Source organism: Rattus norvegicus, chromosome 1, assembly GCF_036323735.1.
Source record: "Rattus norvegicus strain BN/NHsdMcwi chromosome 1, GRCr8, whole genome shotgun sequence".
Classification (NCBI taxonomy): domain Eukaryota; kingdom Metazoa; phylum Chordata; class Mammalia; order Rodentia; family Muridae; genus Rattus; species Rattus norvegicus.
In genome coordinates this window covers 241,807,030-241,820,645 of record NC_086019.1, presented here as the reverse complement: position 1 = coordinate 241,820,645, position 13,616 = coordinate 241,807,030, and the positions used below count along the sequence as shown (strand labels likewise).

General features: G+C 45.8%; 1 protein-coding gene across 3 annotated transcripts in view; it reads left to right on the top strand.

Moving 5' to 3' along the window:
- The first annotated feature begins 12,519 nt into the window (after positions 1-12,519).
- Pank1 (pantothenate kinase 1) overlaps positions 12,520-13,616 on the top strand; it is a 70,756-nt gene continuing 69,659 nt past the window's right edge. The window contains exon 1 of one of the 3 annotated variants that reach the window (XM_006231277.5): positions 12,520-13,579. In XM_006231277.5, the coding sequence (XP_006231339.1) occupies positions 13,021-13,579 (559 nt within the window). In that variant the 5' untranslated portion in view covers positions 12,520-13,020. The remainder of the gene's footprint in view (positions 13,580-13,616) is intronic. The other 2 variants (XM_006231276.4, XM_039109256.2) reach the window with 2 other exon arrangements.

Below are 13,616 nucleotides of genomic sequence, written 5' to 3'. Positions count from 1 at the left end.
GGAGTATAGAGTGAATCTCTTGAGTACTGTATGGACACATCATCCATCAAGTAACACACACACACACACACACACACACACACACACACACACACACAAACTATGGCCTATAGGAAAGGGTAGAATAAAGGGTGGGATATCCAGTTGGAAAAATGATTCCTCGATAGAGCAAGGCAAAGGAAGATGTACCCCCAGGACATGATGGAGGACAGACACAGGATACCTGAGCAGAAGTAACTTAGAATGGAGAAACAGAATGATAAATTTATGAGCTAGTCAGGGATCGGGCAAAACTTATGACCTAGGTATTTGCAAATATATTTGAGTTTCAGTGTCTTTATTTCAGGAAACAATGAGACAATCACGTAGGAGAGACTCCTAATATGGTGCTTCCAGACCCATTGAGGGAACTCTGATAAGTAAAGAAACAAAGTTTGTAGGGCAAAGGAATTTCCAAAAGAAAGAAAACCTCCAGTTGCACCAAAGCCTGACTCTTGACTGCCAGAGCCTCAAGTCTGACCATGCCGAGAGCCTCAGACAAAGTCCTGCAAGGATCACCAATAAGCAAGCAGGACAGAACTTTGTTGTTGTTTGTTTTGACAGCGCTTCCTTGATTGGTTACCATTCTCACCTTATTTGCAAACCCACAGTCAGCCAGGCAGGGCCCAGCCGGCACTGATACATTCTGACACTCCAGGACTGCAGAGACTGAGAATCCTAAAAGCTCGATGGAAAATGAGAAGGATGAACACTTGAGACAAGCTCATCTGAAGTCTGAAACTCCTAGTTCTAGGTACGGAGCCTACTTGAGAGAAGGACAGAGAGCTCAGCTATGCCAGCCTCCAGGATTCTACCATTTGCTTCAAGCATTCTTGTCCCAGCTTCCAAGACTCAGGTTTTGGCTTTAAGACTTGCTGTGGATGAGAGACAACCTCCCCCCAGCCCCATTCTTCCTGTCAGTGACCTATTTTCTTTGGATATCTTCAAAGGATTGCTCTTGGTTGACACCCCAAAATCTTCAGACAGTTTCCCACACTTGTAGCAGTTCTTAGAACTGTATGGCTCTGGGATTGTGTCTTGCTGCTACAAGAGTTCGAACCTGTTCTGTTTCAATCGCCAATCCTGCATGTGATCTGTGTATCTACTGTAATCGCAAGTTAGTAATAAAGCAACTTCGTTTTAAATGTTTCTCCTTGTCTGCCTACTTCATTACTGGAAGGAGGGAAGGAGTGAGAGAAGACCCTGATCAGAAGCAGGAGATGATCTCTCCCAACCACCTCACTGGGCATGCCCATCCTTCCAACACTGGAGAGGATGAGAGAAGGCTAATGAGCTTAAGACCAAGATAAGCTACACAGGGATTGTCATGCTAGCCCTGTCTGAAAACATCAAAATAATAAGCAAAAACTTTAGCTTTAGTTTGGTCTTTGGTGTTGGTTGAGACAGGGGCTTCCTGCTGAAGCCTTCTGAGTACCTGGATTTCACTCAACTAAAATGTTGGGTTTTTTTTTTCTTTTTCTTTTTTCTTTTTTTCGGAGCTGGGGACTGAACCCAGGGCCTTGCGCTCTCTAGGCAAGCGCTCTTCCACTGAGCTAAATCCCCAACCCCTAAAATGTTGTTTTAAATCTACTATTTACTGTTTATTTATGTAGAGACATGTGGTTGCACCGTAGCCCAGGATGCTCTCAAACTCATGGTAATTCTCTGGCTTCATTCTCCTGAGATCTGGGATTGTAAGTATGGGCTACTATGCCTGGATCATCATCTATTCTTCATTCAGGCAAAATAGTTTTCTCATTCACGTGTGTGTGTGTGTGTGTGTGTGTGTGTGTGTGTGTGCACAAGCAAGCGCGCACTCACACAGGGACACCAAAACACCCCATAAATGCCCACCATGTATATGTGGAGGTCAAAGGACAACCTGCAGGAATAAGTTCTCTCCACAATGTGAGGCCTGGGGATTAAACTCAAGTTCTCCTTCTTGTGGTTTGAATAAGAATGGCCCCCATAGACACATATGTTTAAATGTTCATCAAGAAGTGCTTCTTCTTATGGGTGTGGCCTTCTTGGAGGTAGTGTGTCACCAGGGGTGGTCTTTGAGGTTTCAAAAACCCATGCAAGGCCCAGTGTCTTTCCTCTCTGCTGCCTGTGGATCAGAAGGTAAAATGCTCTGCAGTACTATGACAGCCTGTACGTCACTATGTTCTTCACCATGATGATAATGGACTAAACCTCTGAAACCATAAGCTGACCCCAACTGAATGCTTTCTTTTATAAGAGTTGCCATGGTCATGGTGTTTCCAATAGATCACTGACTAGGACCCAGTGCTCCCCAGGGAGCCATCTTCTCAGCTGAATAATTTTATAAGGCAACAAGTGTGAGGCCTTTGTGACCTCTACAAAGGAAAAAAATATTGTTTATATAAAGGGAAGCTATAAAAATCAGCTGTATAAAAAAGAAAGTTTTTTCCCATTATTATTAAACTATCTAACAGGTACAGACCATAAAGGACAGACAAATGCTTTGCATATCCCATGCTCTGCCACTTTCCAAAATAGGGAATCTATTCACCAACCTGCTGTAACAGTCACCAATAACTGTGGGCTAGGGTTGTAGCTCAGTGACAATGTTTGCGATGAATGCTCGCGATCCAGACTTGTGCTCAGTACCCAGCACCATGAAAAAACCAGGAGGACCTTGCAGATCTCAACGGATTTTATGTGGCTTTGATACACATTATTTTTGTTCAGGTTGTCCCATTGTTGGCCATTGGCAGCAACCCCAATTGGTTTACAGTTAGTTCCTTTTGTATTCATTACCCCTGTGTTGCTGTGATAGGACAATTGGCAGAAGCAGCCTCAGAGTGGGAGAATTTATGTTGCTCACAGTTTTGAAGAGTTCAGCCTAGATATGTTTGTCCTCATATAACCAGGCAGAACATCACAGTGGAAGGAACTGTGGTAGTGGAGATCTACTAACATTATGGAGAACAGGAAGGAAGCAGAGAAACAGGTGGGAAGGGATCAGAAACAAGATACACACCCCCCAACAGACACACACACACACACACACACACACACACACACAGAGAGTCAGACACACGCCACATGCACACACACACACATTCATGAACACACACATTCATGAACACACACACAGGACGTTTTCTCAGTGACTTAATTCTTACAGCTAGGCTCCATCACAACCTTTCACAATAGCATCACCAGCTGGGGGTCAAATGTTTAACACATAGGCCTATGGGAAGGCATGTCATATTAAAACCATGATATCTATTTAACCAGAAAGAATATTTGAGACAGAGTCTTGCTACATAGTCTCCCCACCTCCCCCCAAGGTCTGAAACTCATTATATAGATTGCACTGGCCTTGAACTTGAGGCCATCTTCCTACCTTTCATCCTGAATGCTGAGGTTATAGGTTTGTCGTATGACTTCTAAAATGTTTCTAGACCACTTTATATTATCGCTGTGGGACCACAATTGTATCAAATGTCTACCCTGGGTTGAGAGATGGGAATGCATGGAGTTAGGTCATTTACCTTCCCAAAGCTTCATTATCATTTCCCTGAAGTCACGTAACAAATTTCTTACAGAATTAAAAAGTGTCCCTTTCCCCGATTCCTCCCCCATACCTTGACCCATGCACCTCTTTGTCTGTATTCTTACAATATCCCACCTTGAACCATGCACCTCTTTATATCGACTTGAATTCTTACAATATCCTTTACACTCAGCAGTGCTCTTTAAGCCACTCTGGCAGATAATCAAACCTAAGGAGCCGTTCAAGGGAACTCTGATTCTGTCACTGGTTGGTCAGAAATAGAGGTAATAACCTGGCTTTTGCACTTAGCACTGGATGACAGTAGAGGTCTTATGAGAGTCATATCTTGACCTGTGGAATCTGAAAAGAGGCAGAACTGAATTAAACTGCATGTGGAGGATAGTGCTGGTTATTTACTTCGAGTATGTGTGATGGGTAGGAGTTCCCATACATCTTGGTCATTGGGCTGCTGAGGGCTGTGTTAAATATGAAAAAGTAGAAATCCTGGTAGCTTCAGTTGCAGCTGACAATCTTCACTATTTGTTTTTATATGCCTAGAAAATAAGGCAGGAAAGAAAAATCCAAAAGTCCAGAAGGGTTTATCATGTAATAACCTCCCTTCATTTCTATTATTCTTGAGGACATGTGTGCACACCCTCTTCACCAGCATCCCCAGTGTTGAAGTTTAAATGAAAATGGCCTCATAGGCTCCAGTGTTTGAATGTTTGGTCCACAGTTGGTGGTTCTATTTCGGAAGAACTAGGAGGTGTGGCCTTGTTGGAGGAGGTGTGGCTTTGTTGGAGAAGGTGTGGCCTTGGAGGAGGTGTGGCCTTGCTGGAGGAGGTGTGGCTTTGTTGGAGGAGGTGGGGCCTTGCTGGAGGAGGTGTGGCCTTGCTGGAGGAGGTGTGGCTTTGTTGGAGGAGGTGGGGCCTTGCTGGAGGAGGTGTGTCACTAGGGTGAACTTTGAGTTTTCATTACCAGTTAAGCTCTCTCTTTGCCTTGTACTTATGGAGCCAACGTAAGCTCTCAGCTCCTGCTCCAAATCCAGCCTGCTTGGCCACTGCCATGTTCCCTGCCATGATGATCATGGACTTGTCCTCTGTACCATAAGCCCCCATTGCATGCTTTCTTCTATAAATTGCCTTGGGTACGGTGATTTGATTTGCTACAGCAATAGAAAAGTAACCAAGACATCTAGAGTCATGAACTTTGCTCTCCCATTTCTGTACATGACAGGTCACATCTCAACCTTGAGTTAACAACATGATGTGATTTCTTTATTACTCCCTTAATAATAGACCCCTGTTCCACTTACTGTGCTTTATCCTCTTTTACTTGAGGTGTTTCTTAACAGTCTGTATTTATTTACTCACTTACTTGCTTACTTTCCTCTCCTCCCCTCCACCCTGAGAAGACTGCACAATCTGTAATAGGAGAATATTTTGTTTTATCAGCTGATATAAGTTCATTGATGGGATTTTTTTTTTAATTAGTAAAGTTGGATCTCATTGGAGGCAACAACTGAGCTCTATCCTCCCAGGCGGTAAACTCACTACCAATAACAGTGGCCATCAGTTAAACATATTTGCTTAAAAAGTCTGTGGGGCTGTAAGATCACTGGCTTGTTCTTGCAGAGGACCTGAACTCAGTTCCTTGTCCCCATGTCAGGTCGTTTGCAGTCGCATATAAATTCAGCCACCCTGGAGACATCTCTGGCCTCTGAGAGCACCTGAAGCCAGTACAGACACCCAGAGTTAAAAGGAAAAGAAATAGATCTTTAAAATATTTTGTGTGTAAGTCTACATAAAAACATAAGAGACAGTGGCTAGAGTTTGGGGACTAATTACTTCTGTTGTTGTTAGGGATTGAATTTGAAATTCTTACTTGTTTCTACTTTTGTTAATAAGAAATTTACTATTGCTAGTTGTGTGTGCATGTGCAAGTCCCCTGGCTCATGTGCAGAGGTCCAAGGACCACTTTGTGTTGTTGGGTCCTTTACAAGGAAACTAACCTTGCCAGGCTTGCGTTCCATGTTCTTTTTCCCAATTAGCCATCGAACCAGTTCTTTCATTTGCCCTTTTGAGATAGGGTCTCACTAGCCTGGCCTAGGCCTCTTGTGTCTGCCACCTGAATGCTGGGGCCAAGGGTACATCCACCATCCGTGCCCAGCTCAGAATTCTTATAAGGAGAAAAAAAAACTTGTTTTATAAACAAGAATCTAAGATGCTAGAAAGCAAATACCAGTGAGACGAAAGCAATCTAATTCCTGTCATGAACCAGCTGCAGTTCAGGCAGTGGACGTTATCCAGTTACCGGCAGCCATGGCCTAAGGTCTCCAGGTAAAGGGAGAAGCATTTTGTCTGAGGAGGCACCACAGCAAAGTTAGCAAGTGTGTGGGAGAGGAACAACTTTTCTCTGTACCCCCGACTCTGGCAAAACAAAACAAAACAAAAACAACATATAAGGCTGCTCTCACCAGATGTGGGGCAGGTCACTTGTCCAGCAAGAAGGCACCCTACAGCTCAGTTCTAGCACTTTCTACCTGGAGGCTAATTAAGACAGGTTAAGCACTCAGTCCCCAAAGGGTCTCCAGCTCAGATACTAACTCCCGAGTCACAGCTTCAGTCATCACAGTCATGTGACCCGTGCTTCTGACTGGCTATGCATTTGGTATGCCATGAACTTCCTCCTTGGGTTCAAAGATTGCAAGGGTGAATTTAGGTTCCTAGGGAAGAAATAAAGGAGATGAAGCAGCTCAGGTACTGAAGTGTCTACGCAGCCAGATGACTGAATTTCATGACTGTGGAAGTTAAAATGCTGTACCAAAGCTAAATTATCTTGGGCTCTTTTTAGTTCCTCCGAAAGCCACTCCTATGACCAACCTAGCATGCTTATGCCTATCATAAAAACCTTTGGAACTGTATTTTTAGCAATCCACTCATGTCCAGCAATCTAAAAATCTAAGAATATCACTAGATAGCAGATCTGTAACAGATTCTAGTGCTTTGTCTTAACCCACCTACCTGCTGTTTCTAGCAATGTATTTTTAAATTGCCTTGATGCGAAACTTTCCCTTTTCCCTTACTATAAAAGATTCATAAAGCTGAGCATCTTGATCTGTGTCTTTAATCCAAACACTCAGGAGGCAGAGGCAGGGGGCTCTCTCTAAGTTCCAGGCCAGCCTGGTCTACATAGCAATTTTCAGGACAGCCAGAGTTATATTTTCAAATTAAAACAAATAAAACAAACAACAAATAAAACAAAAAACAAAAACAAGTAAAAACTGTGTGAAAGTGTTACTACATTGGTAAAACAAACAACAAATAAAACAAAAAACAAAAACAAGTAAAAACTGTGTGAAAGTGTTACTACATTGGAACATAGAATTTGAAGGAATTTGAAGCAACCTGAATCTGTGTGCATGGGTTGCAGTTATCCATATTTGGCACTACAATAAAGTATCATTTTTTTCTTTCAATATTATGTCTGTTTTGTTGTTGTTGTTGACATAGGAAAGAATTCGTGAAAATACTTTACCTAGGTTTACCTACTTATCATAGAGAATTCAGATGAACAGTCAGACGAAAGGATACACTGGCAAGGTTTGGGTTGGGGTTACCTCTAAAACCTACACCTGAGTGCTGGGCTTGGTGGTACAGGTTCACACCCAGGAAGCAGAAGCAGAGGCATCAGGAGTTCAAGGAGATCCTCATCGACATAACCAATTTGATGATGGCCTGGGCTATACAAGATGACCCTGTCTCAAAAGGAGAACAAGTTAGAACAATAAGGAAGTTCATTAATCTCTCTTTTTATTGAAAATAGATTTGTCTCTTAAGCAATATATCCACCCAGACCACGGTTTGCTCCTGCCTCCACTCCTCTCACACCATGACCCCAGAACCATTTCCCCTCTGCTTCCTCTTCAGAAAAGAGCAGGCCTCAGAGAGATGACAGCCAAACACAATGAAATGAGATACAGTAAGATAAGGCAAAAGCCTTTATATTAAGGTTGGAGAAGGGAATCCAATGGGAGAAAAAAAGTCCCAGGAGCAGGCAAAAGAGTCAGAGACACACCTGCTCCCACTGTCAGGAGTCCCACAAAACCACCAAGCTAACAACCATTAACATATACACAGAGTACCTGGTGCAGACCTGTGTGGGCTCCGTGGTTGCTGCCTTAGTCTTTTGTGGGACCATTATCCACATGGTTTATAGTTCTATCTCTAGCCTCCCATGGGTTGTTGGATGGGACTGAAAAATTTAACCCTCTACCTTCTGTGATGATTCGTGTCTATAATTCCAGTGCAGATAAACTGAGAATTCAAGACCGGTCTAGGCTGCATAGTGAGTGCCCGCCAGCCTGCCTGGGCTAAAGTAAGATGCATCTCCCCATTCCCTGCCCTCCCGCTCTCTATGAAAGACAGCTCCACCCCTCAAATTTCCTGATCACTTGCATACTTTCTGGGGCTCAGCCTTATCTGGTGCCTGCCATCTAATTAGAATAAAATCAGTTATGATTAAAAAAAAAAGGAGGGGAGTATAAAAGATACTGTAACCCCCAATAAATGCCAAGGGTTTTCGGAATTTGGTGGCATGCTCTTAAGATTACAAAGTATAACCCTGTCTCCAAAACAAAGTACAGGTAAGTCAACTAAAAAAATTAAATTAAGGGGCTCAGCATACCTATAAGTAGCATTTGGAAAGAGAGCCACAAGCTTAAGGCTACTTAGTGAGAGCCTGTGTCAAAACGAAAACCAGAATGGAACTGAAAAAAACCTCTGAACTCCAGGCCTAACAGACTCTTTCCAATGTCATCTAGACCATGTGCTGGTGGATCTTGAACTCTGGCTCAGGACCTGACCCTTCTTCTGACATTTCTATTGGCTCAGTGAGCAGCTTTCTGTTAGATCCCTGGTGTCCTGTGTTTAAGATGATGGGGCTGGACTGTATCCATTCTCAGAACAGGAAAGCACAGGGGTTTATCTTTTTTCTCTTTCTTTCCCTTTTCTTCCTGTTTTGCAAGGGTGGCAGTAGAGCCCTGTTTTTGTTTTTTCACCAGCTCAAGCTTGAAAACATTTGACTTTATTTTGTGTCTACCTGCAACCCACTTCCAGAGCTGAGGACCAAACCCCTGGGCCTTGTGCTTGCCAGGCAAGCACTCTACCACTGAGCTAAATCTCTAACCCCATATTTTACTTTATTACTATTTTTGCTAGTATCCAAAATCTGTACAGTAATAGTATATAACAATGGACCAGTGGATGGGTTTTATCCGATTTGTTTTCAGAGATTATCAGTAAGGGGGTGGGGATGGGATAGGGGGCAATTGGGAATGAAGTGTCATATTAGTATCTTGTATGCTACGATAAAAATAAATTTACAAGACTAAAGTGCAAATCCAACATAGAATCATTTCATTAAAATTCTTCGTCTCAAAAACTAACCCGATGGTAGGTCTGATGTCATAAGTCTTTACACCTTTAATCCCAGCGCTCCAGAGGCAGCTGGTCTACACATCAAGTTCCAGGTAGCCAGGGCTACATAATGAGAGTCTGCCTCGAAAAAGGAGAAAAAAAAGAAAAAGAAAAACAACAACAAAAACAGCAACAAAAGGCAACAGAGGTAAATTAAAAATCAGGTTACTGTCCCAAGTGTTAGGCTATGAAGCTAGGAGGTAGAGAAAAGAGAGAGTTGCTTCCAATTAAAGGGAAGCTGGTCTACACAGGGAGCTCCAGGCCAGGCAGGGTTATACAGGGAGGGGGTGGAGCCTCAAATCAAGCAAACAAACAAAACTCAAACCAGGTTACAAGGTGAAGGTCATACTTCAGTGATTGCCCATCTGCCCTGGCTGAATTCCATCCCCAGCACTAAGAACCCCAATGCACACATACACACATAGAAAGGAAGGAGGAGAGGGAAGCAGGGTGTGGGGAAGAAAGCTGGGGAGGGGCTGAAAAGAAGGAAAGCAGAGAAAGAGGGTTGACATGAAGTCAAGCAGGCTTTTCCTACAGTCCATGGTGTGTGGGAGGCTGTGGCAAAAGCACGGAACTCCTTTCAGACAGGATTTCACTGCTCAGCCCGGGTTGACCTTGCACTTCTGGCAATCTTCCTGCCTCAGCCTTCTAAGTGCTGGGGTTACAGACAGGAGTCACCATGCCCACTTTCGACTACAATGTCCCCCTCTCCCCCCCTTCAAAAAAAAAGAAAAGGAAAAAGGTAAAAATTCTCTGTTGGGTGTAGTGTCTATAACCTGAAAATTGGGAAGTAGAGACCACAGAATCAAGATTTCCAGGCCACCCCAGGCTATAAAGTGAGTTCAAGCACTAACAAAAACAAGGACAAAATGCCCAGTGTGGTTGCCCGTGCACTTAATCCCAGTATTCAGGAGGCAGAGGTAGGCAAAACTTTAAAAGTTTAAGGTCACCCTGGTAGACAAATTTAGTCCCAGGCCAGAGAGCCACAACTACACAGTGAGATACTCAACAACAACAACAGCAGACAGCAGGAAAGTTCATTTTTTCAACTCAATTTATTGATGCGGACCTGTAATTCTACTCAGAAGGCTGAAGGGAAAGAATCACAAATCCAAGGCCAGAGCGAATTCAAGACCAGCCCTGGCAAAACAGTGAGAGCATGCCTCAAAATACAAAAAATATTGTCGGGGTACTAACTTGGTGATAAAGTGCTGGCCCGGTTTAGCCCTAGCTGAGCCTCAGTTTCAATCCCCAAAACAGAAGAAGGAAAAGTGTGAAGACTCTGGATGATTTTTCTGGCACTGATGAGGAAAACCAATGAACGATCTACTGTTTTTCTAGTAAAATGCAACCTTCCGAGTGCAGTAAAGGCATTCGCTTTGTCTCCGTATCCCAGGAGTCTGTTTAGGGGTGTTCGTCTTAGTACACACCTGATAAATGGTGGGCCGTGAATGAGCAGAGATGGGGAGAAGAGGATGGTGGGGCTCCCCTTTCCTCACTGTGCCAGCTCTCCTGGAGCACATGACGGTTCACGTTCACCACCTACACATACCCTTGAATAAACCTGTGGGTTGTCCCCTGGCTTGTGCCTGAAAGGGAAGCAGGTGAGAGAGACTTTCTGTACCAGGACTTCTGCCCTGGCTGGGTCTGAGCCACTTGGCTCAGGCCTCCCGCACCATGCCTGTGAAATCGAGCTGGAGGAGGTGTCCTTGAAGTAACTACCATGCCAATCCACTTAGCTTGATCCTGTGGGAATTTGCTTATTGAGAAGTGGCAATGGGGGCTTTTAGCAATTTTGCCGCATAAAGTGAAAAGCCCCAAGGTCACAATCGTTTGTTTAGTTCCAAGTGAGTATCCAGAGCTCACTTCCTCGAGATTCAATGATGGGGAGACATCTGCCTCAACGGAGTGTGGGAGGGACACTTAACTGCTTAACCGAGCAGTGGGGAGACATGGGACCAAGTGGGATGTTACTGCATATCTATTTTATTTCATTTCATTTTTGATGCCCCAATACTATGATCATCTAGTTTCAGGGAACACATGCATTTTACTTTAACAGTACTAGGGACTGAACCCAGAGCTTTATGCTAGCCTAATGCTACAGGTCTCCAGCACCTTTTTATTTGGAAACAAGATTTCGTTAGTGTTGAAAACGGGCTTGAACTGACTAAGGAGTTAAGGCAGGCCTTCAACTCGAGGTCTTCCTTCTTTCGACTAGCTGGGATTGCAGGCCTGTGTCCTTAGGTAGGCTACATGTATTTTGCATCCAGAATAAGGAGGTATAAAGGTTTATACGGGTAGGGAGAGATTACAGGCCTGAAGGAGCGAGTTGCAAGGAACTGGACTGAAATCGGCAGATGGGCTGGGCTGGATTACCTAAAGTCATTTCTTAAAGTCTTCAAATCATATAAGCTCAAGGAAGTAGAGAGGACAGGGATTAAGTTTGAGTTCTAGCTTTGTTCTTAATCTCAGCCATTTCTCAGTGCCTTGGTTTCCTCACTTGAAAAGACAAGTGGACAGATCCAAGTGGCCTCATTGATTCCGAACCAGGGATTTTGGGAAGGGCTCTGCTCGAAGAAATCCTCAAGCCAAGTATAAACCCTGGGCACAGCTAATGCCAGTTCTAGATCATGGAGGATTTAGTTCAAGGGATGGGTAGGTTAACCACAGGTCACTTTTGCTAGGATGAAGGTAGAAGGAAGTTCATATTGCTGAAGCTGGCTTTTGGGGACTTTGGCTCTCATCTCTTTAATACAGATGTTTTCAGAGAGTCCAATTGCTTAGTTTGAGCTTGGTGATGTGGGACATCAGTGAGGGACTTGGCCTCTGCCTGCTGTATTCACAGTTTGAATCAATGGCCTGCAACGTTATGTTCTCTCTGTGCCTTTGTAGGGATAGAATCCAGTGGTAAGAAGCATTCTGCTGTTATATCCCCAGTCCACCTTTAATTTTTACATTAGGCCCTTGCGAGCATTTATTATGTGCAAAGGTTGTATTAAGTACTTTTGTGAAACACAGAAAGTCCCCTTTGGACAGACACAAAAGCTAAGGCCTCAAGAGAACACCATCACCCAAATGTGTCCTGCCCTCTGGGCACTGTATAACAGGTGTGTTCAGTACTGACTTTTGTCTTTTGTTCAGTGACAGTAGGAATCAGAACTGAGGGCTAACTCTGAGGGCTACCACGGTGCTGGTTCCCCTTCTCATAACCAGGGCAACTTTTTACTTCATAAATAACAGAAGAAGACATTGTCCCCCGCTGGTCTTTTCTGCGTGAGGAATGCGCTTTTTATAGCTTGAGATCCTTTCTGTTTACTTGGTTTCTACTAGCACCGGTTGTTCCTGCCTAGTTTTGTCCTTCACTGTCCTTACACTCTCTTCCTAGGTTTCTTCCTCTCTGCAAAGGACAACTAACTCGAGAACACATGCTCTGTGTGTGTGTGTGTGTGTGTGTGTGTGTGTGTGTGTGTGTGTGTGTGTGTGTGTGCGCGCGCGCGCGCGCGCGTGCGCCAGCCAAGGAATTTCACTCCCCCTCTTTCTCCAAGACTTCCTACCTCTCTATAAATAATTGTTCTCTTCCCTCCCTTCAGACCTGGGAGTAGTTTGGTCACATTAACGCACGCGCGCCGGCACACACACACACTTTCGGGGGGCGGGGACGTGGGCATGGGTGACCTTGTGAAGGTACTAGCCCACTGGGGATAGGATTAGCAAACCTGAAACCTCTGCAAATATCTGGCTTCCTCCCGCATTCCTCCCGAGGCTTCTCGCAGTCTAGTGCCTACCTCACCCAGTACCCTTTAGGCTCGCTCCGCCATACAAAGCCCGATCCGCCTATCTCCTCTTCGCAAACCCCGAGAACTTCATTCCGCACGTTGAAACTCGTCGGTGGCGGTGGCGGGTAGGACTGGGCATGCTCAGTGGCGGGGACAGGTCTAGGAGGCGAGGAAGCCGCATTTGAAGTGGCTCGGCCTTGGGATGAGGGGGAGGCGGGCTCCCCGGCCGGGGTCCGCGGAGGTTCCCGCAGCGGCGCGCGATGCCGAAACGCTGCGGGCAGGAGCAGCAAGCCCGGCGCGCCGGGCCCAGCTCGCCGAAGACGTGGGGACGCCGACGGGAGGAGGGGAGGAGCGCCGGGGCCGCCAGCCCCCGGCCGCGGCGCGGAGGCTGCGGGAGAGCAAGCCGCAGGGTGGATCGGAAGACCGGAGGACGGCGGACCGTGACCTCCAGCGAGGCTGCCTGAGCCGGAGCCCGCGCACCGCCCCGCCGGTCCCGGGCATGGGCGATCGCGGCGCACAGCACGAGCGCGCGGCCCTGCAGTCCCCGGGGGCCCCCGAGGGCGCCGCGGCTGCCGTGAACGGGCTGCTGCACAACGGCTTCCACCCGCCGGCCGCCTGCAGCCGAGACCCGCCGCCCCCACGCTTCCAGCTCCCGCCCGAGCTGCAGCCGCAGCAGCAGCCGCTGTTCGCCCAGCATGATTCTCCGGCCAAGAAATGCCGGCTGCGGAGGAGGATGGACTCCGGGAGGAAGAACAGGCCGCGTAAGTCCTGCCGGCAGGGGAGCACCGGTGCCCGCGG